The sequence below is a fragment of the Diplotaxodon limnothrissa genome, linkage group LG10 (assembly GCF_057381915.1).
Source record: "Diplotaxodon limnothrissa isolate DT_005_m linkage group LG10, D_limnothrissa_male_GT1.1, whole genome shotgun sequence".
Classification (NCBI taxonomy): Eukaryota; Metazoa; Chordata; class Actinopteri; order Cichliformes; family Cichlidae; genus Diplotaxodon; species Diplotaxodon limnothrissa.
In genome coordinates this window covers 19,503,154-19,525,376 of record NC_140605.1, presented here as the reverse complement: position 1 = coordinate 19,525,376, position 22,223 = coordinate 19,503,154, and the positions used below count along the sequence as shown (strand labels likewise).

The 22,223-nt window shown below is 42.8% G+C and overlaps 1 protein-coding gene across 1 annotated transcript in view; it reads left to right on the top strand.

Annotated features, from left to right (window-relative positions):
- Positions 1 to 19,309, top strand: part of pds5b (PDS5 cohesin associated factor B) — a 35,223-nt gene extending 15,914 nt beyond the window's left edge. Inside the window, exons 6-35 of the mRNA XM_085364545.1 lie at positions 667 to 793; positions 1,169 to 1,249; positions 1,769 to 1,909; positions 2,730 to 2,845; positions 3,978 to 4,072; positions 4,246 to 4,391; positions 4,672 to 4,823; positions 8,915 to 9,028; positions 9,121 to 9,202; positions 9,291 to 9,339; positions 9,471 to 9,610; positions 11,662 to 11,777; positions 11,891 to 11,996; positions 12,473 to 12,633; positions 12,826 to 12,949; positions 13,406 to 13,564; positions 13,862 to 13,930; positions 14,108 to 14,244; positions 14,450 to 14,573; positions 14,740 to 14,944; positions 15,024 to 15,138; positions 15,277 to 15,409; positions 15,518 to 15,637; positions 15,915 to 15,977; positions 16,079 to 16,221; positions 16,575 to 16,647; positions 17,509 to 17,927; positions 18,033 to 18,113; positions 18,224 to 18,332; positions 18,442 to 19,309. Of these exons, the coding sequence (XP_085220671.1) occupies positions 667 to 793; positions 1,169 to 1,249; positions 1,769 to 1,909; positions 2,730 to 2,845; positions 3,978 to 4,072; positions 4,246 to 4,391; positions 4,672 to 4,823; positions 8,915 to 9,028; positions 9,121 to 9,202; positions 9,291 to 9,339; positions 9,471 to 9,610; positions 11,662 to 11,777; positions 11,891 to 11,996; positions 12,473 to 12,633; positions 12,826 to 12,949; positions 13,406 to 13,564; positions 13,862 to 13,930; positions 14,108 to 14,244; positions 14,450 to 14,573; positions 14,740 to 14,944; positions 15,024 to 15,138; positions 15,277 to 15,409; positions 15,518 to 15,637; positions 15,915 to 15,977; positions 16,079 to 16,221; positions 16,575 to 16,647; positions 17,509 to 17,927; positions 18,033 to 18,113; positions 18,224 to 18,332; positions 18,442 to 18,474 (3,733 nt within the window). The 3' untranslated portion in view covers positions 18,475 to 19,309. The remainder of the gene's footprint in view (positions 1 to 666; positions 794 to 1,168; positions 1,250 to 1,768; positions 1,910 to 2,729; positions 2,846 to 3,977; positions 4,073 to 4,245; positions 4,392 to 4,671; positions 4,824 to 8,914; positions 9,029 to 9,120; positions 9,203 to 9,290; positions 9,340 to 9,470; positions 9,611 to 11,661; positions 11,778 to 11,890; positions 11,997 to 12,472; positions 12,634 to 12,825; positions 12,950 to 13,405; positions 13,565 to 13,861; positions 13,931 to 14,107; positions 14,245 to 14,449; positions 14,574 to 14,739; positions 14,945 to 15,023; positions 15,139 to 15,276; positions 15,410 to 15,517; positions 15,638 to 15,914; positions 15,978 to 16,078; positions 16,222 to 16,574; positions 16,648 to 17,508; positions 17,928 to 18,032; positions 18,114 to 18,223; positions 18,333 to 18,441) is intronic.
- The last annotated feature ends 2,914 nt before the right edge of the window (positions 19,310 to 22,223 follow it).

Genomic DNA, 22,223 nt, shown 5'->3' with positions numbered 1-22,223 from the left:
AGTCCTGACAGCACTAAGCTGCTGTGATTCAAACATCTGAAAATTGTCTTTGCTGCTGCATCGTAAAAATGCACAGTAGCGGTACGGTTGTTTCTAAGTGATTGCCCTCTCGCCTCTCTTCTTTTTTCTTCTAAACCCCCACCTCTCAATTTTACTGTGCTGAACACAACCTCCAGGGCTAAATTCTGCAGTACAGAATCTGGCTCTTTGCCACTGGAAAGATTGTGGTTGTCTGTGTCAAGGTTGTGCCAACACGGTGCTTAATTCTTTTTATTTTCTTTTTACTGCATTGAAAGAATCTAAAGAAGCCTGCTTTCCATTTAAAATATTCTCAGTGATCCAGCAGGTGTTGGTGAGATGGTGTTAGTATGTGTGGAAGTGGTGTTTCCAGAGAGTGCCACATAATGAGACTGGTAATGCTTGGTACTGTTAAGGAAGACAGTCAATCAGATTTAACTTTAGCTAATAAGCTTTGCTGCCCTGCTGTAGTGCAGATCATTATGAGCAGGTTTACCCACCCTTTGTGTGAGCGGTGCATTTTCAAAGACGCATAGTGTTTTGTTTGAGAGGAAGGTTACTTTTTGAAATGAGAGGTCCTGTCAGAAAAACAAGTCACATCAGTTATACAAAGAGTCCGTCCTTAATCTTTGTGCATTGTTTCCCTAGCAATGGGCACAACCAGAAAGTGCACATGCATATGGTGGATCTGATGAGCTCCATCATCTGTGAGGGAGACACCGTATCGCAGGAGCTGCTGGACACCGTGTTGGTCAATCTAGTGCCAGCGCACAAGGTATGTCGGGTGAAGTGCAGATGCGCATCCGTTTAACTGTCTCAGTAACGTGCTCGTAGTACCGCCACAAGAGATGATCCAAGTAGAACCGGCTCAGTAAAGGAAAACCTTAAAAAATAAATTGAAATGTTCACTAGACAGAGGCCAGTATGATTTTCCATCCTCTCTAATTCAGTGAGACCCCTGCAGGTGGGAAGAGGTAAAGCAGCTTAAGCACTGGTCCACAAGAATAAGTGGACATCTGCTCCCGAACTATCCAAATGGCATTCAGACAAGAGATGATGGACTACACCCTCGTCTTTCACAGCCACATCTCTGAACATTGCTGTGATTTGCTGTTTTATTCACCAATTTGTTTTTGTTGTTGTTATCCAGAATTTGAATAAACAAGCATATGACCTGGCCAAAGCTCTGCTGAAGAGGACTGCCCAGGCTATTGAACCCTACATCACCAATGTAAGATGAAATCTTTGACACTCTTATTTATAGTGCTGTTTTAATCCTTTACTTCATTTTACACAGGAGACATAGTCATATTTAAAGCTGTTAACAGTCATAACACTCAAAAGTGATACATTCAGAGGTGTAACTGTGGCTCTGAAGTCGGTGGCGTGTAGTGTGATATGAAGAATGTGATATTAACTCTACTTAAAGCACAGCCTGCCATGCTTGAAATGTTTCTGTGCTGTAGGAGTTTCATATCTGTGCTAATGAAGCTAAGAGATATGGTGAACATTACGGCAAACTTCTAATGCCTCCTAATCCACGTGGTTTACACGTCCTTGGTTAAAATACCGAATCCCTCCCACCTTCAATAGCTGTTCTGTGATGGATCTCAGATACGTAAGATGATTTATGGTCTTGCACACACGTACTTACTCCTCTCTCCGCTAACGCAGTCCGAGTTTGAGTCGTGCGATCATGTAGGAGTTTCATCAGTAATCGTTACTCCTCCTGCTCTGTCGTCTGCATCAGTTTTTCAACCAGGTGCTGATGCTGGGAAAGACCTCAGTCAGCGATCTGTCTGAGCACGTTTTTGACCTCATCTTGGAGCTTTACAACATAGACAGCCACCTGCTGCTCTCAGTGCTGCCACAGCTGGAGTTCAAGCTCAAGGTATAGGGGAAAAAATCCACATTTATCTATTTATTTTATCTTTGTCTGTGTAGTTGTTTTGCATAATATTATGATGTTTACAAGAATTTAATATTTTTAAAGCAGTTGCATTGTGATGTTAGCAGTAGTTTTAGATTAAGCAGCAATACTTCAATAAGTATTGATATTATAACTACAGTCAAACTGCAAAAGCCTTAAGTCTTGTAGCCATTACACACAGAACTGCACATTTTCACTTTCTCTGCAGGTTTGTTGATTCATATTAGAAAGATAAAGCAGTCAGCCAGTCAGCATAATGTTGCCTCTGCAGTGTCTCATAAAGGCATCCCGCTGATGGATAACGCTCATTAACTGTTCATGGGGAGTGAGGATCACTGCTGTCTCCTCAAAATAATAGCTGTGATAAAATCTCTCTGCTTTAGACCAGAACCCCTCTCGCTCTCTTTCTCTCTCTCTCTCGCTCTCTCTCTCGCTCTCTCTCTCTTTCTGATGCTTGCTCCCCCTTTGCCTTTCTCTCACTCACGCTCGTTTCATCTTTTTATCTCTCACTCTTTCTTTCCTCTTTCCTCCCCCTATTGCACTTTTGTCTTTCTTTCATGCTCACCCCTTTCCTCTTCCTTCCTCGTCTCCCTTTGTCTTGCTTCTGATTTGCAAACAAGATTGATACCAAAGAAAGTACTGCCATTGTCTGTTATGAAAACGGTAATGTTTCCCGTGTAGTTAATGTAAATGACTTGGCACCTCGTTCCAATCGACTCAGCCGATTTTGGTGCATCATTTCTCTCCCCATCTCTTTGTCTTTCCCCGCTCGTCTCTGCAGAGTAATGATAATGATGAGAGGCTGCAGGTGGTGAAGCTGCTGGCTAAGATGTTTGGAGCCAAGGACTCTGAGTTGGCTGCGCAGAACAAACCACTCTGGCAGTGTTACCTGGGCAGGTGGGATTCAGTGTTGTGGATCTGACAAATGTCTCTATAATCGCGATTTGATTGATAACTTTGCTTTCAAAGAGACAAAAGAATCATCTTTTCTTTTTTAGCTTGCATTTAGTATCAATTGGTTGGTTCACTTTTGGATTAATACTATATTTTAAACCATATTAAAACTAAATATATTTTCTTTTTGTTGTGGTTACACTGGATTCTTCACTTTATTATTACTACATAAATGCCACACAAATCCTGTGTGATAAAACACAGCGAACTGTTTGCCATAGGCCGGAGAGATGATCAAAACAAAGACAGATGGAGAATCGGGTGTGAGCACGAGGCCGTAGATAATTAAAATAAATGAGAAAAATAGAACTGTGCTTGTCTTTAATGTACGCGTGTCATGGTGTTGCATTGAACAGTCGTACAATTGTATTATAAAATCAAGTCTTGCAAAGAACAAAGGGAAGAGTTGAGAATACTTCCTGCAGCTGATCAAGCAGTTTTCAGGTGTGGAATTGTGGGTGAACTGGCCCTTTAATGGCTCATAGATAATACTATGTATTAAAGTAGAGTAGATGAGAGCACAGGATGGAAACAAACGTTAGCAGTAGACTGCTTACATGCAGCGTATCTACAGTTTCCTGCTCTTACCATGAGAAATAAAATAGAATCTACTGGGTTCTCTTATATCAGGGTGTGTGTGACACTGAGCACGTCACACACCAGAAGTGTGAGTTTTTTCACCTTAATATATCTCTTAAACCCATTGGGAGAGTCTGGTGAAGCCTGTCTGTAGACGGTTAAACAGATTACATGTTGTTGTTAATCCACAAAGAGAGTCTGGGCTGTAATTTGTATCTCATTAGTTTTACAGGGTTCGACCCTGTCAAGTGCAGCTTAGCTAGTTTATCTGGCTTAGAGTTAGACTTATTCGGCCCCAATATACCTGAATTTTACTGCGTGTCCAAAATATGTGGGAGGGTTTGGCGGGAGTCATGTGACAGAGTGTAATATAAAGTGAGCTTGTTGATGTATGTTGTGTACCCACATGAGACGCCGTCTTCTTAGAGCTATGTTCATGTACGAGCCACCTTTTAAAGTCGCCGACATTAACGTCCGTTTCTTTTATCAAAAAAAGGTTTAATGACATCCACGTGCCTATCAGATTGGAGTGTGTCAAATTCGCCAGTCACTGTCTCATGAACCACCCAGACCTGGCCAAAGACCTTACAGGTAAAAACACACGGACACTTTCGTGCTTTTGTGTGCTGAGAACTGCATGTGCGTGAAGGCCGCTCGAGTGTGTGCTCGACGTCAAATGAGAAGCAGCTGCCTGGTGCTTTCTTTGCGTTCGAGGTAGCCAGTCCTCTCACGTCCCACTCATTTGTTCCTGTTTCCTTCCCCAGAATACTTGAGGGTCAGATCACATGACCCAGAGGAGGCTATTCGCCATGATGTCATTGTCTCTATAGTAACTGCTGCCAAGAAGGATTTGTCTCTAGTCAATGATGCACTGCTCAATTATGTAAAGGAGAGGACTTTGGACAAGAGAGTAAGTCATGTTTTTTAAATCCTGGTCAATAATGATGATGATGTTGTTATTATTAGTATTATTTTATTATTGATGTATCAGATTGTTTCACTGTTGTTGTTTGTTTTGGGTTTATTGATCTAATAGTGAGATTTATAATTTGATTATTAATATTTTTGTTGGTACACGTTTGGCTTAAATGGCAGTAAACAGTCACATCAGCCGCTGCACCTGCCCGTTGAATATTTTATTTTCTAACTAGTAGTTTCATTGAAACGTTTTCTTTTTAATTTGCCGTCAGTGGCGCGTGCGTAAGGAGGCCATGATGGGCCTTGCATCGATCTACAGGAAGTACTCGCTGCAGGGAGAAGGCGGGAGGGAGGCCTCAAAACAGATTTCCTGGATCAAAGACAAGCTGCTGCACATCTACTACCAGAACAGCATTGATGACAGGTTTGTGTGCATGTTTTTCTGTTGGCTACAGTTCAAAATGTATTCATTTAGTACCTGGGAGTTTAACTTTTTGTGTGATTGCAGAGGAAAAAGCTGGTAGTGGTGCATTTCAGAGTCTTAATTTACTGTGATGAACAATTCCTGCTCTGTGCATAACTAACTGAATGTAGAAAATGAGCTCTAATAAGTTTTTTCCCAGCAGAAACATTAAAATCTGCCTTTAATATCCACCTTTCTCTGCACTGCATTTATCAGTGCGGTGTCATAGCTGTATGGAGGAAGAGAGACTGGTTCTGTCACCCTGCCGAGGCTCATAATGTAGAGCAGTCCCAAATATTTTTGTAAGCGAGTTGTGTGCGTGGGACTTTTTATTATTCTTTGAGCAGCATTCCTTTGATGGTGTGTGATTGTTTCTCCATCTCTCCACCTACACTTACTCAACATGGAAACCATCATTCTGCAAAATGTCACCAGCTGAATTAGAAGTAGATTAGATGATACGAGGCAAACTGAGATGGGTTTTTAAAGCCTAAATTGAGTAAAAGAAAAGGGAGAGGAAGAGAACGAGGCGTCGGACTCGAATCTCAGTGGACTTTCTGTGGGTGTAGGTGATCTCTGCTGCTGTGGAGTCACTCAGCTGCTGGCAGGAAAGTGCCCGATGTGGTCGGAGTGTATGCATGTGTGTTGTGTGAACAGCAGGGTAGCTTTACTTGTGTTGGTTCAGCAGTTTCCCCTTGAAAAGCTCTAAAACTTCAGCACATAAAGGCTGAAAAGGGTTTTTTGTTGTTGTCGTTGTTGTTGTGACGAGTGTTGACATTTGAGCTTATGTTTGAATTAATTAATTTACATATCAGTGAGGTGTGTGATGGTGGTGCAGCACCATGAGGGCTGAGAGACAGTGACAGAAGGCTGATCTTAAGTGGGAGTAGGTGGAAGACACCCTGGAGAGGTGGAGGTATGATGTGGAGTAAAGAGGAATGAAAGTCAATAGAAGGAAGTCAGAATACTCGTGTGTGAATGAGAGGGAGGCAGGAAGTGTGTTTAAGCGAGTGAGTTTAAATATGTGCGGTCAGTAGAGCTGGGCGATATGAGATTTTTTCATATCACGATATGTTTTTTTCATTTCAGGCGATAACGATATCTATCACGATATAAGCCAAATAACTATATTTGTAAGATTTAAATGTGCCGTTGCTCACAAGTAAAATGTGAAATAATCAGCAGCTTGTTTTTATTTAAATATTTATTTCCCATAATAAGTTCAACAGGGTAGATGTACTTAAGGAACATGAGACTTTTTCAGATAAATAAAGGCAAATATTGCAAACTACACAAAAGGCAGCCGCTAAAGCGTTTAAGTTTCAAAATGGAACAAACGAAACAGACTAAATTGTCAATTCCACTTAGAAACAAAATATTAATTCTAAAAATAAATCTTAGTTTGTTTTACAGAAGAACAGACAAAACTGACTAACTTTTGTCAATATCAAATAAACTGAGAACTAAAAGGAAATTCTCAATCTCTCCTTGTTGTATAGCTTAGCTTTTCAAACAGTTTTAACAGTTACTTTAGTCTGACAAAAGCCGAATGACGAATTAGCGCTTCCAGTCAGACACTGAGGCTACGTCCACACAGACACGGGTATTTTTGAAAACGGAGATTTTCCGCTTTCGTTTTAAAAAATAATCCCGTCCACACATAAAGGCAGAAATGAAGGAAAACGCTGCTATGAACATGCCAAAGCAGCAGGTGGAGCTAGATTCCTAACCGTGCAGAAATGTTGGCCAATCAGAAGTCTAGAAGCCTCGTGGGAAAAAGTAAACAAAGCTGGGGCATAGAAGCAGAACCGAGTCGTGTGTGTGGAGGGACAGTAACTGTGTGTATATGTAAGCATTTAAACACTGCAGAGAGTAGAATTAACAGTATTGTAGAAATTCATTTCACCGAAACAATAACGTGGCGCACAGTGTGACGCATGCACCAGTTTATTGTATTTCCAGACTGGCTTTCGGCACAATTTACAGTGCACGCTACTCTGTTTTTTGTCAGACTTGAAATAGCCGAAATACCTTCACACTACGGAACTTCTATGGCTCTTCCGTTTGACAATCTCTCCGGCATTGGAACCATCATCTGTTTTCTCTTCGGTCACGCTCGGTTGATTTTTCTAGTCGGCACACTCATTTCCTCCATTACGCGCTGGCTCCATTACCCGCTGGCTGCTTCCCAAACAAACACACGTGCGGCTTGGCACTTGTGCTGTACGTAACAAGTCACGCGACGTGACGCTGCGGCTGTGATTGGTTCGGCTCTGCGCTACTTAATTTGGATTGGCTGACTTTTTTTTTTTTTTTTTAAGAGGACAAGAGCGGCGAGGTCTATCGCGATAGCTTAATTTCTCTATCGAGTAAAAGTTATATCGCGATACATATCGTTATCGTTCTATCGCCCAGCTCTAGCGGTCAGCCATCCAAAGCAGCAGGTGGTGCACGAGAGAGGTGAAGAAGACGGTCCAGGCTAGGCATGGGTATTGATAAGATTTTCACGATTCCGATTCCATTTTCGATTCTGTTTAACGATTAAATTCTTTATCAATTCTTTTTAAAAAGGAGAACACTGAGGTTGATTAGCTTAGAACTTTGTTTTATATCGTCTCTTTGAACAAGATAGAGATTTAGGAGTAACATGGCCTTACAAACCCAGCAGTGAGATCTTAAGAGATCCACAGCCTACGGCTCTTCAATGGGGTGTCACAGGGTCCCCAGGAAAAAAAATTGTAAATGTAAAATAATAAAATAAATATTCTTCTGTAGCAATAACAAAGTATAACATAAATTATTCTGTAGCAATTACACAAGAATATCCAGTAATGTCCCTGCCTACAATTAAACACATTCACATACCGAATGTCGGGGCATCTGCTGTGGCAAATGGGTGCAAGCCTTTGACCACAAACTTGGTCACTGCTCGGTGACATTCGTCTATCCTGGCCTGAAAGGAGACGCTACCGGTAGACTGCAGCGAGAACTGCCAGCATCTGAGCCAGACTCTGTCTGTCTCTCTCATCATGGTCACCTAAACGCACAGTAATGGCAGGTTTTGTAATGAGGCAGATCGCGCTAACATAATATGCACTGTTAGTTGATTATTTACCTGCCGTATTAAGGGGAGAGGACGTGCAAACGTTAACGCTGCTGCTGGGTTGAGATTCACGAGTCCGGAGTGGAATTAAAAACACGACATTCATTTAAGGTCATCACGTGTTTTGTGAGCAAATGCTTTTGCATATTCGTAGTGTTTCCTCCCTTAAATGAAATATCTACTTTGCAAGTATTGCAAGTTGCCCTGTTGTCATCCGTTCTCGTAAAGTATAACCAAACTTTTGAGCGTTTGAGCCGCGTAGGCGCCGTGTTTCCTGCCAGGTAAATGACGCTCCGCAACGTGGTGACGTCATTCGGGGCGACTGGAATCAATAAGTGAATCGTTTGCAAAAATGCCAAACAATTCCAAGGAGTTGAAACAGTGGGAACCGGTTCTCAACAAGAACCGGTTTTCGATACCCATCCCTAGTCCAGGCAGGGTGGAGTGGGTGGAGATTCAGAGGTGATTTGTTACAGAAGGATAGAAGCAAGAGTGAAAGAGAGTATTTAGAGGATCAGTCGATGTGCTGATGGCAGTTTGGGTCTGAGCTCTGAATGCAGGCCCTTCGAGAGCCGAGGTGCCCTGACGTTAAAGGCGCAGTCCCGTCTAGACTTGAATTTAGACCCAGGAGCTGCCAGCAGGGTTTTGTTGAGGGTTTCTGGCTGCCCACAGGCTAATGGGCTAATTTAAATAAGTAATGAAGTAATGTCTGCAGTAAAGTAAAGCTCCCAGGAGCCATTAGTAAGAGTACTAAATCAAATCAGTAACCTGTGTAGAGATGCTCAGTGATGTCATATCGCTCTTCTGGTTTTAGTTAAAGGTTCAGCTGCTGCTTTCTGTACCGGCTAGGATCTATTAACTATTACTAACCACTCGCACCCAAACATTTTTATTATTTTATTATTATTAATTTAATTTTCTCCATAAAATGTGCCCTCTGTACGTACAGGTTGCTGGTGGAGCGGGTTTTTGCCCAGTACATGGTTCCTCACAACCTGGAAACCACTGAAAGAATGAAGTGTCTGTACTACCTGTATGCCACCCTGGACACAAATGCTGTTAAGTAAGTCAGTTTTTAATTGTTATGCAACAACATGTGTATTAAAGGAGGCCTGGCAAACACATCATTGTGTCCCTTGCTTCTTTCACCTGCAGAGCTTTGAATGAGATGTGGAAGTGCCAGAATCTGTTGAGACACCATGTCAAAGACCTGCTGGACCTGATCAAAAAACCCAAGGTAACTAACGCACACCACAGACTGTAATAACTGCACTATACTTGTCTCTAAAAGGTTTTTCTGTAACTGTGTGTTTGTTTGTTTTCAGTCTGAAGCATCCAACAAGGCTGTGTTTGCCAAAGTCATGGTGATCACAAGTAAGGCATCTCTCTGAATTCAGCACGTCCTTTCAAACAGGAAAAATGAACAAAAGTGATCGCAGGGTGACCTTCTCACCCTGATTTCACATCGATTTCACTGTGACATGCTGAAATTTCTCTGTGAACAGGGAACCTGCCAGACCCTGGCAAGGCTCAGGACTTTGTGAAGAAGCTGGCTCAGGTCTTGGATGATGATGAGCGAATCAGAGATCAGTTAGAAACCTTGGTCAGCCCCGCGTGCTCTTGCAAGCAAGCTGAAGTCTGTGTGGTGAGTGTTGAGTTCCTTTGAGATAACGATGTGGTTTCCTTTAAGCGAAATACTTTCATCCCTCCACTAGCTTTGTGTTATTTGACCCGATTCTTCATATAGGTACTGTAGTCGTAAATGTACTTATTTGTTCATAGAGTTCACATCTTCCAATTTTTGTGCATAAGACAACACTTTTATACACATGTCAGTATTTTGAGTCCAAAGTGTCCTTGTCTTTATTATATCTAATCTGTAATAACCTTTAAATGAGCAGTAACTCGACTTGAGTACATTCCAAAGGTGGTTTTAAAATGTTTAAGCTTGGTTTCATGACAGTTTTAGTGACCGATCGTTGTCACGGTGGGGAAATGTATTGAAACAATCCACCCCTGCTCCGCTGTAAGGAGGATGTTATTAGGGCTGCCCGCCATAATTTCTGTCTCTCTGTCTGATGTCTCGCCGAACACAGAAGACAGACTGAGACGTGTGACTGTAGCGGTCTTGAGCAGTAATTCTCCCGGCTTTCTGAAGATCCTTCAAAGTTTTTCTTTGGACGTTGGCTGCTCTTTCACTCATTTTTAATCCATTTATGGTACCTAATCATATACAGAGGATTTCTTTTTGTTTGTAAAACATTGACCTGTGAATCACTCAAGCACAAAAAGGCACCTGTGCGCCAGCGTTGTGTCTGCGCAAACAACTTAGCAAAGACACAATTTTACGTTGCGTCCTCAGACACTTTGTTAGTAGCAGCCTGATGCATAAACAAACGTTTTCCTGTTTCGTTAGTTGAATCTGCGAACGTTGCCAAAGGTAACAGTCTTGGCAACGTGGTATTTTTGCAACATGACGGTCATTCGAAAAGAGCTACTGGCCAAAAACTCGTATCTCAGCATGATGTGCAGCGTGTCCTTTAAAATTTGAGGAAACTAGACAAGTCGAGTCCAAAAAAAAAGTGGCAGACCTAAAGATCCATCTTAAGAATTAGGGGAGGAAAATATATCAAAGCCCTGACAGAGGACCTCAGAAATGCCTAGAGACCTTCAGTTGATCCATCTGCTACTCACTGAAGCCTCATCAGAAATGGTCTCAGTGGAAGAGCCATTCTTAAAGGAAACAGAAAAGGCTCAGGTATGCCAAGTTATACAGGACCTGGACTGAGAATCAATAGCACAAATGCAGAAAAGTACCACCAGATTTTGATCCAGCATGCAGTACCTTCTGGAGAGCATCTGATTGGCAGCAGCTTCAGGATGACAATGATCACAAACACACTGCCAGTGCACTAAAAGCATAGCTGGATAGAAAAGCACACAATGAAACACTATCTGTCAAGGATTGACCTTCCAAGAGCCCTGACCTCAATAGCATTGAAGCAGTGTGCTTTCATGTTGACCGAGAACAGAACGAAAGGCAGCCATGTCCTTCAAGACGTCTGGAGAAGTATTCCTGAAGATTAACTAAAGTTGGTGGTCATACCAAATATTGACTTTCAAGCCTGTTAGAACTGCACAGACTCTGTTTTTGCTTTATACACTGTATTTACGTTTGTTTGCACATAAATCACTGTGCTTCTTTCCCATTTTTCTTGGAAAATGGAAAGAAATGAGGGGAAGCATGAGACACTTGCACAATAGAGTATTTCACTAGAAAGTATTTTTGGTATTTTTTCTTGTTGCTTAATCCTGCGGCAGATTTGCTAAGTTGGCAACAATTAAGTGAACTAAATGATGATGCTCACTGCTGTGAGTATATGAGATGTTGGGCGTTCATGCTGCTGTGTTTGTATTTCCACATTTTAAAAAAGGAAAAAAAAAGAAAAAAAGCAGCATTAGATTTTAGTCCAGCTGTGAAATATCACTCCAGGTGGCTTTGGTTTGGAAATACTGAAAAGGCACAGAGAATATTACGGCCATAAAACCCTGAGCTGGTGCTGTAAGCGTTGCCACAAAGTGCCTGCTCATAGGGGGTCATCTGATTGGTGGAGTTTTCTCTCTGTTAGGGTCTTCGTATTGTTGTGGTTTGGTGCTACATAAATAAATTGAAGTTCTTAATTGTCGTCCTTTCAGAGAGACATCACTAAAAAACTTGGCAGCCCCAAACAACCCAGCAATCCATTCCTGGAAATGGTGAAGTTCCTGTTGGAGAGGATTGCTCCTGTGCACATCGACACAGAGTCCATCAGGTACTGTGCGTCAGGATGCAAATTTTAGCTCATCCAATAAATAAAAAGAATGTAAACAACAGCCATATCCGAGTCTAGCGTGCAGAAATTTAACCTCTACCATCATCTCTCAGTGCTCTGATAAAACAGGTAAACAAATCTATAGATGGAACAGCTGATGACGAAGAGGAAGGTGTTCCCACTGAAGAGGCCATCAGAGCAGGGCTGGAACTGCTGAAGGTAAAGATCGGTAATAAACACGAACGCCTGTGGTGTTTATCTGCAGATTGACACGATGGATACTCTGTTGTAAGCCTTTTCATTATCGTGCGTGAGTGCACCATTTAACAAAAATAGAATACCTGCAAGAATTAATCTCAATTATAGGCTCTGCAGTCGCTCAGTAACTTCTGCTGCTGTCGTGTCAATTGCTACCTGCAGTCTAGCAATCAGTGATATATAAATTGTTGTTGGTTGAAATTGTGGAGTGACGGGGAAAAAAGAAGCACTCGGTGATGGATGATGTCTCCTGCAGTCCTGCCTTTTTATAGTGACACAAACACAACAGATAATTAATGAGTAAAACACACACACATCCTTTCGACCCTTTACGGTTTGCTTAAAATATCAATCACGCTTGTTTCTTTTCTTTCTAAGGTGAAAAGGTGTTGATTGTACTCTGCGCAGCTGTTTGACTCACCTTTCATCACTCGCAGGTGCTGTCATTCACACATCCAGTGTCATTCCACTCTGCAGAGACGTTTGAGTCTCTGCTGGGCTGTTTGAAAATGGATGACGAGAAGGTGGCAGAGGCAGCGCTGCAGATCTTCAAGAATACAGGCAGCAAGATGGAGGAGAGTTTTCCTCACATCAAATCGTGAGTTTGATGAGCTAAATTTGGCTGATTTGTTTGCCTTGCAGCGCTGTGTAATGTGCAGTGACACTCCTGGAATGCAGGGATGCATTATTTATACGCTTACTTAGGACACGCTGCTCTGTGCATGACTTGTGACCCAACTTTCTGCTGTGTTTTTGTTGTTCGTGGTGTTCTCCCGTCTGCTCCCCCAAGTGTTCTACTGCCGGTACTACAGGCCAAAGCCAAGAGAGGCCCTCCCCGCCAGGCTAAATATGCCATCCACTGCATCAACGCCATGTTCAGCAACAGAGACACACACTTTGCCCAAATCTTTGAGGTCAGTCACTTTGGTGCCAGGTTTTTATCTATGTGGTCAATGAGAGAGGATATCCCTATCCCTGGCTTAAATCCTGTTTGTGACGGGCAGCCAATCAAAATGAAATTCGATTTAAAAGGAAGGCGAAAAGACCTAAAACATGTTGTTTTAGACGGTGAGTGAACTCTGGGCCAGTATTGGGTGACTGCTGATTATCTGGAACTTTCAAAGCAACTGAATCTAAGAGGGGAAACCAATGTGGTTTGGAGTGCTTTACCCTTTAATTGTGTTATTTCAGCCGATTTTCCTGTTTTTTGTGTTACAAAGAGAATCCGTCTGCATTCATGGATGTGCTCAGAATATTTACCCCAATGTGACGTCTGCATTAACTTTACATCAAATCCATCCTGAGATTTTTTAATTTATTTTTTTTATGTGCTCCTAAAACTGTGTCAGTGACATGTTGTGTTTCTTCAGCCTCTTCATAAAAGTCTGGACACTGCTAACCTGGAGCAGCTCATCACTCCTTTGACCACCCTGGGTCACCTGGCCCAGCTGGCCCCAGAACAGTTTGCCGCACCTCTCAAATCTCTAGTCGCCAACTTCATTGTGAAGGATCTGCTCATGAACGACAGGGTATACACACGCATCCACGTATACCTCTTACTGTTCTGCAGTGTTTAAGCACGCCTCTTCTCTTTAGCCTTTTGAGCCTAAGATTAGTGCTTCTCCTTTACTATTATTATTTGTAACTTTTTTTATTACTTTTCATTTTGATGTAATTAGTCTTGTTTTACTCATTTAATTATTATAAGTGGGGGGTTTTTCTTCTGATTGCACTTTGGCTTAAATGTGCTGTATAAATATTCCCAGCTGTGTTGACCTAAAGTCTCAGTTTATGTGAATTATTCAAATTGTTTGTGTTATTTGTAGATCCCAGGAAAGAAAACAACCAAACTTTGGGTTCCCGATGATGAAGTGTCCCCAGAGACCATGGCCAAGGTCAGCAGTGAACGTTTGTGTGTCTCTTCAAAAGCTCCGTCTGGCTGCTGTTTTTGTTTTTTAAGTAGTTTAATCTGAAGATTACTCTGAGCCAGAATTCTCCTAATTACTTTGTCACACTCTTGATGTATTAATGCAAAACACTTAATCTTTCACTCTTTCATCTTCCTCATTCAGATCCAGGGCATCAAGCTGATGGTGAGGTGGTTACTAGGCGTGAAGAACAACCAGAGCAAATCGGGCAACTCCACCCTGAGGATGCTGACTGCTATCTTACACAGCGATGGAGACCTAACAGAACAGGGCAAGATGGGGTAATTAAAATAAATAAACTCTGCTTCTCAGACAAACCTAGTCAGGCCCTTGAGCAGCTCAAAGAAAGCTTTGTCCTCAGATTAAGGTCGTGCAATTTTCAGTGAAGCGCTCACTTTTAATGGGTGCTCTGGACCTTTGAGGGTTTTGATGGTAAGAACGTTTGTAGATAAATGAATAAATCTGCTTCCTCTTGTTTCTCTCTAGCAAACCGGACATGTCGAGGCTGCGGCTGGCGGCGGCGTGCGCCCTGCTGAAGCTGGCACAGGAGCCCTGCTACCACGAAATCATCACGTTGGAGCAATATCAGTTGTGCGCGCTCGTCATTAATGTAAGAACTGCCATATTTAATTTGCCGGCTCTGCGTTTTCAGTTAAAGTCCTTTTCTGTGCAGCTCATCTTTATTCCACCTCTGCCTCTTCTCCCTGATATTGTCCCATTTCATCCTCCTCATCATCGCGTTTCCTGTTCTCCGTGTCCTCGTCTTTGCGCTATAGGATGAGTGCTACCAGGTGCGACAGTGTTTTGCCCAGAAGCTTCACCGGGGCCTGTGCCGTCTGCGGCTACCGCTGGAATACATGGCAGTGTTCGCTCTGTGCGCCAAGGACCCCGTTAAGGAGAGGCGGGCTCACGCTCGCCAGTGCCTGGTGAAAAACGTCAACATACGCCGCGAGTACCTCAAACAGCACGCTGCCCTCAGCGGTAAAGAAACCAAACGATATCTGATGATTTCGGATGACATTTGAGGGTGGTGTCATATTCACTGTGTGTGTACCCACAGACAAGCTGTTCTCTCTGCTGCCGGAGTATGTGGTGCCCTACACCATCCACCTTCTGGCACACGACCCGGACTATGTCAAAGTACAAGACATCGAGCAGCTAAAGGAAATTAAAGAGTAAGCGGTGTATGATCTCTTAAATGGGTTTTTAATATTCCAACCTGGCGTTTGTGGTTTCAGTCACGTTTTAGTCTGTTTTTATGATGGTTAATCATGACTTGTACCTTTTAATGTCAAACTTGCTGTCCTGGATAGGGCTCTGTGGTTTGTCCTCGAGATTATAATGGCCAAGAATGAGAACAACAGCCACGCCTTCATAAGAAAAATGGTGGAAAACATCAAGCAGACGAAAGACGCCCAGGCCGCCACCGATCCCAAAACGAATGAGGTGCTCATTTAACGTGCAGCTAATATGGACAGTAGATATCCAGCCAGTGTTTCAGCCGCCGTCATCAGTGCTGCCCTGACGTGCGTTTGTTGTTTCTTCCTTGTGCAGAAACTCTACACAGTGTGTGACGTTGCCATGCACATTATCATGTCGAAGAGCACCACCTACAGCCTGGAGTCTCCAAAGGACCCCGTGCTGCCATCACGCTTCTTTACCAAACCAGACAAGGTCGGTCTCTGCGCTCTGAAGAGTTTAAAGCATCCAAAACATTTTTCACTTTGTTAAAATGAGTAAACGACAGCATTGCTAGTGTTAGCAGATCCTTCCGAAGAGTTATGAGAAAGTAGCTGCCTTAAGTTTTGTATAAACGTGTCCTTGTTTGAAGAGAAATTATCAAAAAAGGGGGAAAAAACAAAAAAGCAGGCATGTTTTGTCTAATGAGATCGTCTGCTTGTGTTTCTGCTTTGTTTTAATTGCTGCTGTTCTCTCTGCTTCTCTCTTTCAGAACTTCAGCAACACAAAAAATTATCTCCCAGCAGAGATGAAGGCATTCTTCACACCAGGAAAGGTAAGCTCGAGCTTTTTAAATGATAATGTGGGCTCACTAGTTTTGTTGATCACACATCCGGCTCACTGCTCCACTCTGACCGCCTCTCCTTCCTATTTAAGCCCAAGTCTGCTAACGTTTTGGGGGCGGTAAACAAGCCCTTGTCATCAGCGGGCAAACAACTCCAGAGTAAAGCTTCTCGTATGGAGACCACCAGTAACGACTCCTCGTCCAACCCGGGCTCTCCGCAGCGCAGCAAAAGCAGGTAGGAGATATAACGGCAAGACTCCCACACTCAGAAAACGTAACGTATCAGCAATATTTTGGTCTGATAAAAGACTCGGATTAGCTCCAGGCACTCCGTGTTTGCACGTAGGATGTTTCCATACGTAGCTGCTCTGCCGTAGGCTTTTTCCTGTTAAAGGAGAGTTTTTCCTTCCCACTGTTGCCAAGCACTTGCTCATAGGGGTTTGTCTAACTGTTGGGGTTTCATTCTAATATTGTAGGGTCTATGGATCATTTTCAAATGTTGAAAATTCAGGAGACTGTGTCACTTGTTGCACCCTGTTTTGTTTGTAACTAAAATAGTAACAAGTAATGATTGATGTTATTTTTCAGGCATGACAGCACAGAGATGGATCACAGTGAAAACGAGGACATCAGCCTAAAGAGAGCAGACAGTGTCGACAAGGTAAATCTCCTTTAGGCGCTGCGAGACTGATTGGAAGATAAACGTCGATGTGGCGATCACGTCTTTATTTCTGATGAGATCTTAACAGGATGTATTGTTTAATAATATGTGTTGAAAAAGTGTATTGGAGTAGTTATTGTTACAACCTTGATTGAAATTGATATGACTGTAATCTAAAAGCAAAGAGGCTGTGCAGACTTACTCTATTGTAAGTTATTCTTTCTAGTGTGGGGTGGTTTTTGTTTGTTTCTTTCGTTTGTTTGTTTTTAAAGTAAAACAAAAGCAAATAAGCAAAACCGTGATAAAAGATTATACTGAAGCTGATGGAAAGTAGTGAAGGGAGCGTTGCCGTGATTCGGCAGAGTGCTGCCTGTCGTAAATCCCCGTGTCTCTGCTTTATGATACGACTGTGCAAACACCAGCTGGATTGAAGTCGAGACTAGATTAACGTGTACAAATTGTGTAAACCATCATTATTGCTTTGCATGCATGATTTCATCTGACTCAGAAATCCTTCCTTTCAAAACAAACAACAGAAAAAAGTAATGGTATCTTTTTATGCAAAAATATGAATTTCACATGAGTTTCTCACTGAGTTTGTGGGTTTTAGAAGGGTTAACCTCAGGAATCGAGACGACTTATGTAATTTTTCAGCCTTCGGTAAGGTCACAGAAGGGCTCTGTGTGTTATTGCTTACAGATCAATTCACCAGTCACGTGTGAGAAACCACTCCAAAGATCTCAAATCTCTATCTCTCATCACCATTTTTCTTCTTCCTTTTCTTTGTGCTGCTGTAAAAACTGAATTTCAGTCTTTTTTACTGTGAAACAAAGAAATGGTGAACAATGAGTTTGTGTGCAGGATATCGAAAAGCCCCGGGGTCGCAAACGGGGCGTAACCTCCGGCGATGACCAGGAGAGCAAGCCGAAGCGTGGACGTAAGAAGGCAACTGCCAACACCACCGCAGCGGCTGACTCTGAGGACCCGTGGGACGAAGACAACCGGCCGGAGGACGAACAGAACAGTCCGCCCAAGAAAGGCCGCAGGGGCCGGCCTCCGAAGTCTGCTACGCCCAGTCAGGACACGCCTGCCAAAGGGAGGAGGGGGCGGAAGAAGGCAGCTCCTCCACCCGAGGAGGATGAGGAGGAAGAGGAGGAGGACGAGGAGAGGGGTGAGGAGGAAGTAGAGGATGAAGACGAGGACGACGACAGGAGCAGTGAAAACATGGAGGTGAAGACCAGGGGAGGAAGGCAAGCCAGGGCGCCACGACGATCACAGGGGTACGAAAACAGCCGGCGCACGCAGAAACACGAGATGTGCTTCAAAGTTCTGTCAGCGAGCTTCGTTTTTGATGGAAGTCGTTTTGTTTTGTCTTCCTTTAACAGATCTGACTCTGCAGAGTCCACGCCGCAGAAAAGGAGAGGACGTCCGCCTAAATCGGCTCAGCCGGCGGCCAAGAAGCCAACGTAAGATTCACTTTTGCAAAAATGCACATCAGCGACTGCGACTGCTCCTCCAAGGGCACAAAATGTAATATGTGCACGCTAAGCTGTTCCTGTTCTGTCCGCGGATACAGGCGCGGGGGCCGATGGAAGGCAGCTGCCACTAAGGATGAGTCTGAGGAAGAAGATGAAGAGGAGGAGGAGGAAGAAGTGGAGGAAGAGGAGGATGAGCCAACACCGAAGGTGTCAAGTGTTGTCACATCCATTTTAGTGTCTTTTAAAACAACTCAAGTATTTTAAAGGAGTTTATATGCTTGGTTATTTGTTCAGTTTTCATCCTTTTTCATTTCAGGGTCGCAAGAAGGCAGCTGGGCGAAGAAGATGAGCTAAAAAAACTTTAAAACAAAAACAGAGGACAAAAGAAGACGGCACGTCTCCTCGAGAGTCACGGAGGAATGACGCAAGAACGAAACAAAATAAATGGACATTGAACTTTTTAAAACTTTTCATAAGCCGACGCTCCTACTGTTACACCGACTTTACACACTTGCATATTCCACGTGCACACTACATCAATACATCCGCATCGTCAGCTGTGGGTTGTTGCTTTGTGCTGCATTGTGATGACGTTAAGCCACATTAAGTAGAAATGATTTTAACGAGGAAAAACAAAGGAAAAAAAATAGATCGCTCTTGTAAATAGTCTCTTATGTCTGTTTCATGTTCTGTTGTTGTGTTTGACGCTGACTGGGCGGATGCTGTAAAGCCTTTGCCCACTCATGTTATTAAAAGTGCTCCCAAAAAGCGGCGTTGCTTATCAAACCTCCCTCCGTGTCAACTTTTAAAAACTGAAAGAGATTAACCATTACCTTTTTTTTTTTTTTTTTATTTTTTTTATGTAATGTTAATTGTGTGAATTTACTTTTAAACAAAGAAATAAAACGTGCTCTTTTGTTTACAGCTCTGTATATTAAAAACTTTTTTTAAAACCATATATTGAAAAAGAAAGTGTCAGAACTGTCCGACTGTAGAGTTGCTTCTGGAAACGATTGTAGTGTGCGTCTCATTTTTAGGTTTGTACTTGCTGATAGAAGGAAGTCATGAGCAGCTGTGTTGCTAGTTTCTTGGTTTTGTTTTGGTTTTTTTGTCACTGCTGATTAACTTGGCTTCACATCCACCCAGTCAGACCCTCCATTGTATCAATATAATTCTCTATAAAAACCTGACATGTTCATTTTCTCTTTCTTTTACTTTGATGTGGTTTGTGCTTTATCGGTATGATTAGCTCTGATGCCAGAGGCTGTCGTGAATAGAGATATTTTAGCTATTAAGAATGTTTGAAAAGGGTGAGCTGTTTTTTTAAAGGGCTTGTATAATATCCAGTTGTAATCAAAACAGTTATGTGAACACATTTAATGTCAGTAGACTTCAAAACAACTGCACTGTTTAACCAGAACTTTAAAACCGTTGGTGAAGAATGACTGCATGACACCACAAGACAGCCCCAAAGGTACTGGGTTGGAGCTTTTATGGGGGGGCGCTCCTCGGTGTTAGCCAGGTGGTTGTAAATGAAATTGACAGCAGGTGAAAACCCTCAAAAGAAAATGGTTTTTACAGGTGGTTCAACAGATCACTGCTTTCTCTGGATCCTTCTTGACTGATTTTTCTCCAGTCTTGCTTTTTTGTTAGTGTCCTTGTTATGAGTACCTGCTGCACATTCAGGGTGCACAGGTAGTCCAGATCCTTCAGGATCACACATCCATATGTTATGCCTCCCAGCACAGTGTGGAGGAGATACTAGAAGATGAGCGCTTACACAAGGAGAACTGGACAGAGCCGGAGAAAGTCTCATAAACTCTATATCATGAGCTCCAGCAGGTTAGTCGTGCATATATCTGAGCACGCTGTCACAAACACACTCAGAGGGCCTCGCATGTTTTAGTCGGACCTCTCCTCAAAGCTCAGCTGGCATTCGCTCGAAGACACCAGAACTGGACCCGTCCCCTTCAGAGGAGAGCAGGCTCACACTGAGCACATGAAACGTTTCACCCCCTGAAACATTATCCAGGATGTCTGCACTGGGGAGGATGAGGGATTTCCTGGGAGGGTCACACAGACTGCTGTGACTGTTCATAGGCGCTGGGATGATGTCCTCAGACCCAGCGTCAGACCTTCTGCTGGTGAAAGACACTGTCCAGCCCATGTTGCCAGAGTTTACTCAATTCCTGGATGATGTAGACAGTGAAGCCACTGACTGACACACGTTTCCCAGACTTGAATCCAATTAAGAACCTCTGGGATGTTATGAATCAGTGACTGACGTCACCAAATAAGGCTCACTGGTGCTGGCATCCAGGTCTGGAGGGGAGGGGGGGTCCCCCGGGACACCATCTGCTGTCTCATCAGAATCAGGGTTTGCAATGCAGCCACATACACAACTGAGCCACAGTATAATGCAAGCTGGATGAGCAATTTCAGCTAGTAATTCTGATTTTTGTAGATTATGAATCCAGCCCTCAAAGGGTTGATGATTTTGTTTATTGAGATTTGATGTTTGTATAAAATCTTCTCTTCATTTCTTTGAGCACAGTAATCTAATGCATCTTACAGTAAACACCTTGTGAGGTGATGCTTTAAAACAAAACTGTGTAGTTTATGTATTAACGCCTTGCACACTCAGACATGTGCAGGTAGGGTCTGCTAAGGATTTGTAACACGGCTGGTTTCAGGATCCATGGACTGACATCAGCAGATTTCAAGTTTTTAAGGAGATGCAAACAGATAAGTCAGTGTCCTTCTTAACTAAATTTTAACCCAACATGAAGATTGCACTTTAAACTGCTGTCAGAGTGGACATCAAGCAGCATCAGATGTGGATTGTCTGTGTATTTAAATTATTTATTTGCAGAGAGTCAAAGCACACTCACGCTGTCCAGTCCAGTGTTTGTGCACTCTGAGGCTGCTAAGCGTCCAATGTTGCTCCTTTTCCTGTGTTGTTTATGAGGCAAGCTGTGCTCCTCGTTGCTTATGCACATGTACTTGAGTTTTGAACTTTTGCAGCGTAGCCCAGCTCAGTGGAAAAACACCCACACACCACAATCTGCCTTCGGGTTATGGTCCGTGCCAGGCCTTAATCACATACTGTTCGACTGCCGGCTGAGTCTGTTTCCCTGCATTAGATAAACCACCTGCCTTTCAAGGCAAATTCAATAAATGACAAGAGCATGCACTTCTGTCCCCCGCTGAGCTGAGCTGCACCGACGAGCAGCGACTACACGCTCATCTCCAACGTCCCTGTTCAAATGCACAGAGCTGAATGAGGAAAACAGTTTGTTAAAGGTGTGCACGCATTTCTTACCTCCCATTAGACTAACCAGTAATGAGGATAATGGTTGCTTTATTCTGTAAAGACCTCATTGGCCCAGTCTCAGTTCGAGTATGCACCAGCCTCCACATGACCTTAGCTGGATGAACAATTGAGGGTTGGAAGGAAGCAAAGAAGGAAAAAGCTGAAACTGAAAATCATTCTCACAGTATGGATCCGGCTTCATTTGATGTCACTAATCTGGATTTCAGCAGGTGAACTCTGAGCTTTTCCAAACGGTATCACAAACTAAATCTGTCACTTGTTAAAATTTTGATTAAGTGGTCCAGACGGTCATTTGAACACTCGCGTGTCAGGACAGTCAACATGAGACAAACTGTCCCCATACAAACTCTTCTCATACCATCTTTATAGAGCCTTTCTTTGATCAAGTTATACATTTCCTTACGAGATATGGTTTATGACTTCTTTTCATATTTGTTTACATTTGTAAAGATGAGGACAGAATTATTAAGACTACAGACCAAGGTCCAAAGATACCCTCAATTTTATCTTATTTTACAAGCTGTGAGGATTGCATAAGATAAAACACATCATTGCACAGTGGTGGTTTGTGCCATGGCTCAATAAAACGAAATAAAGCTCTTATTGTGTGCAAACAGGAATAATAAATAATACATTCTTTCTAAAGAAAACAAGTATGATTAGAAATGCTTTTGGACATATTTGTTTGCTGCCTTTATATTATTTAAACAATCTGCATTGAAATGTGATTGTGGCATTAGAACTGTATACAGAGTCTGGTGTAG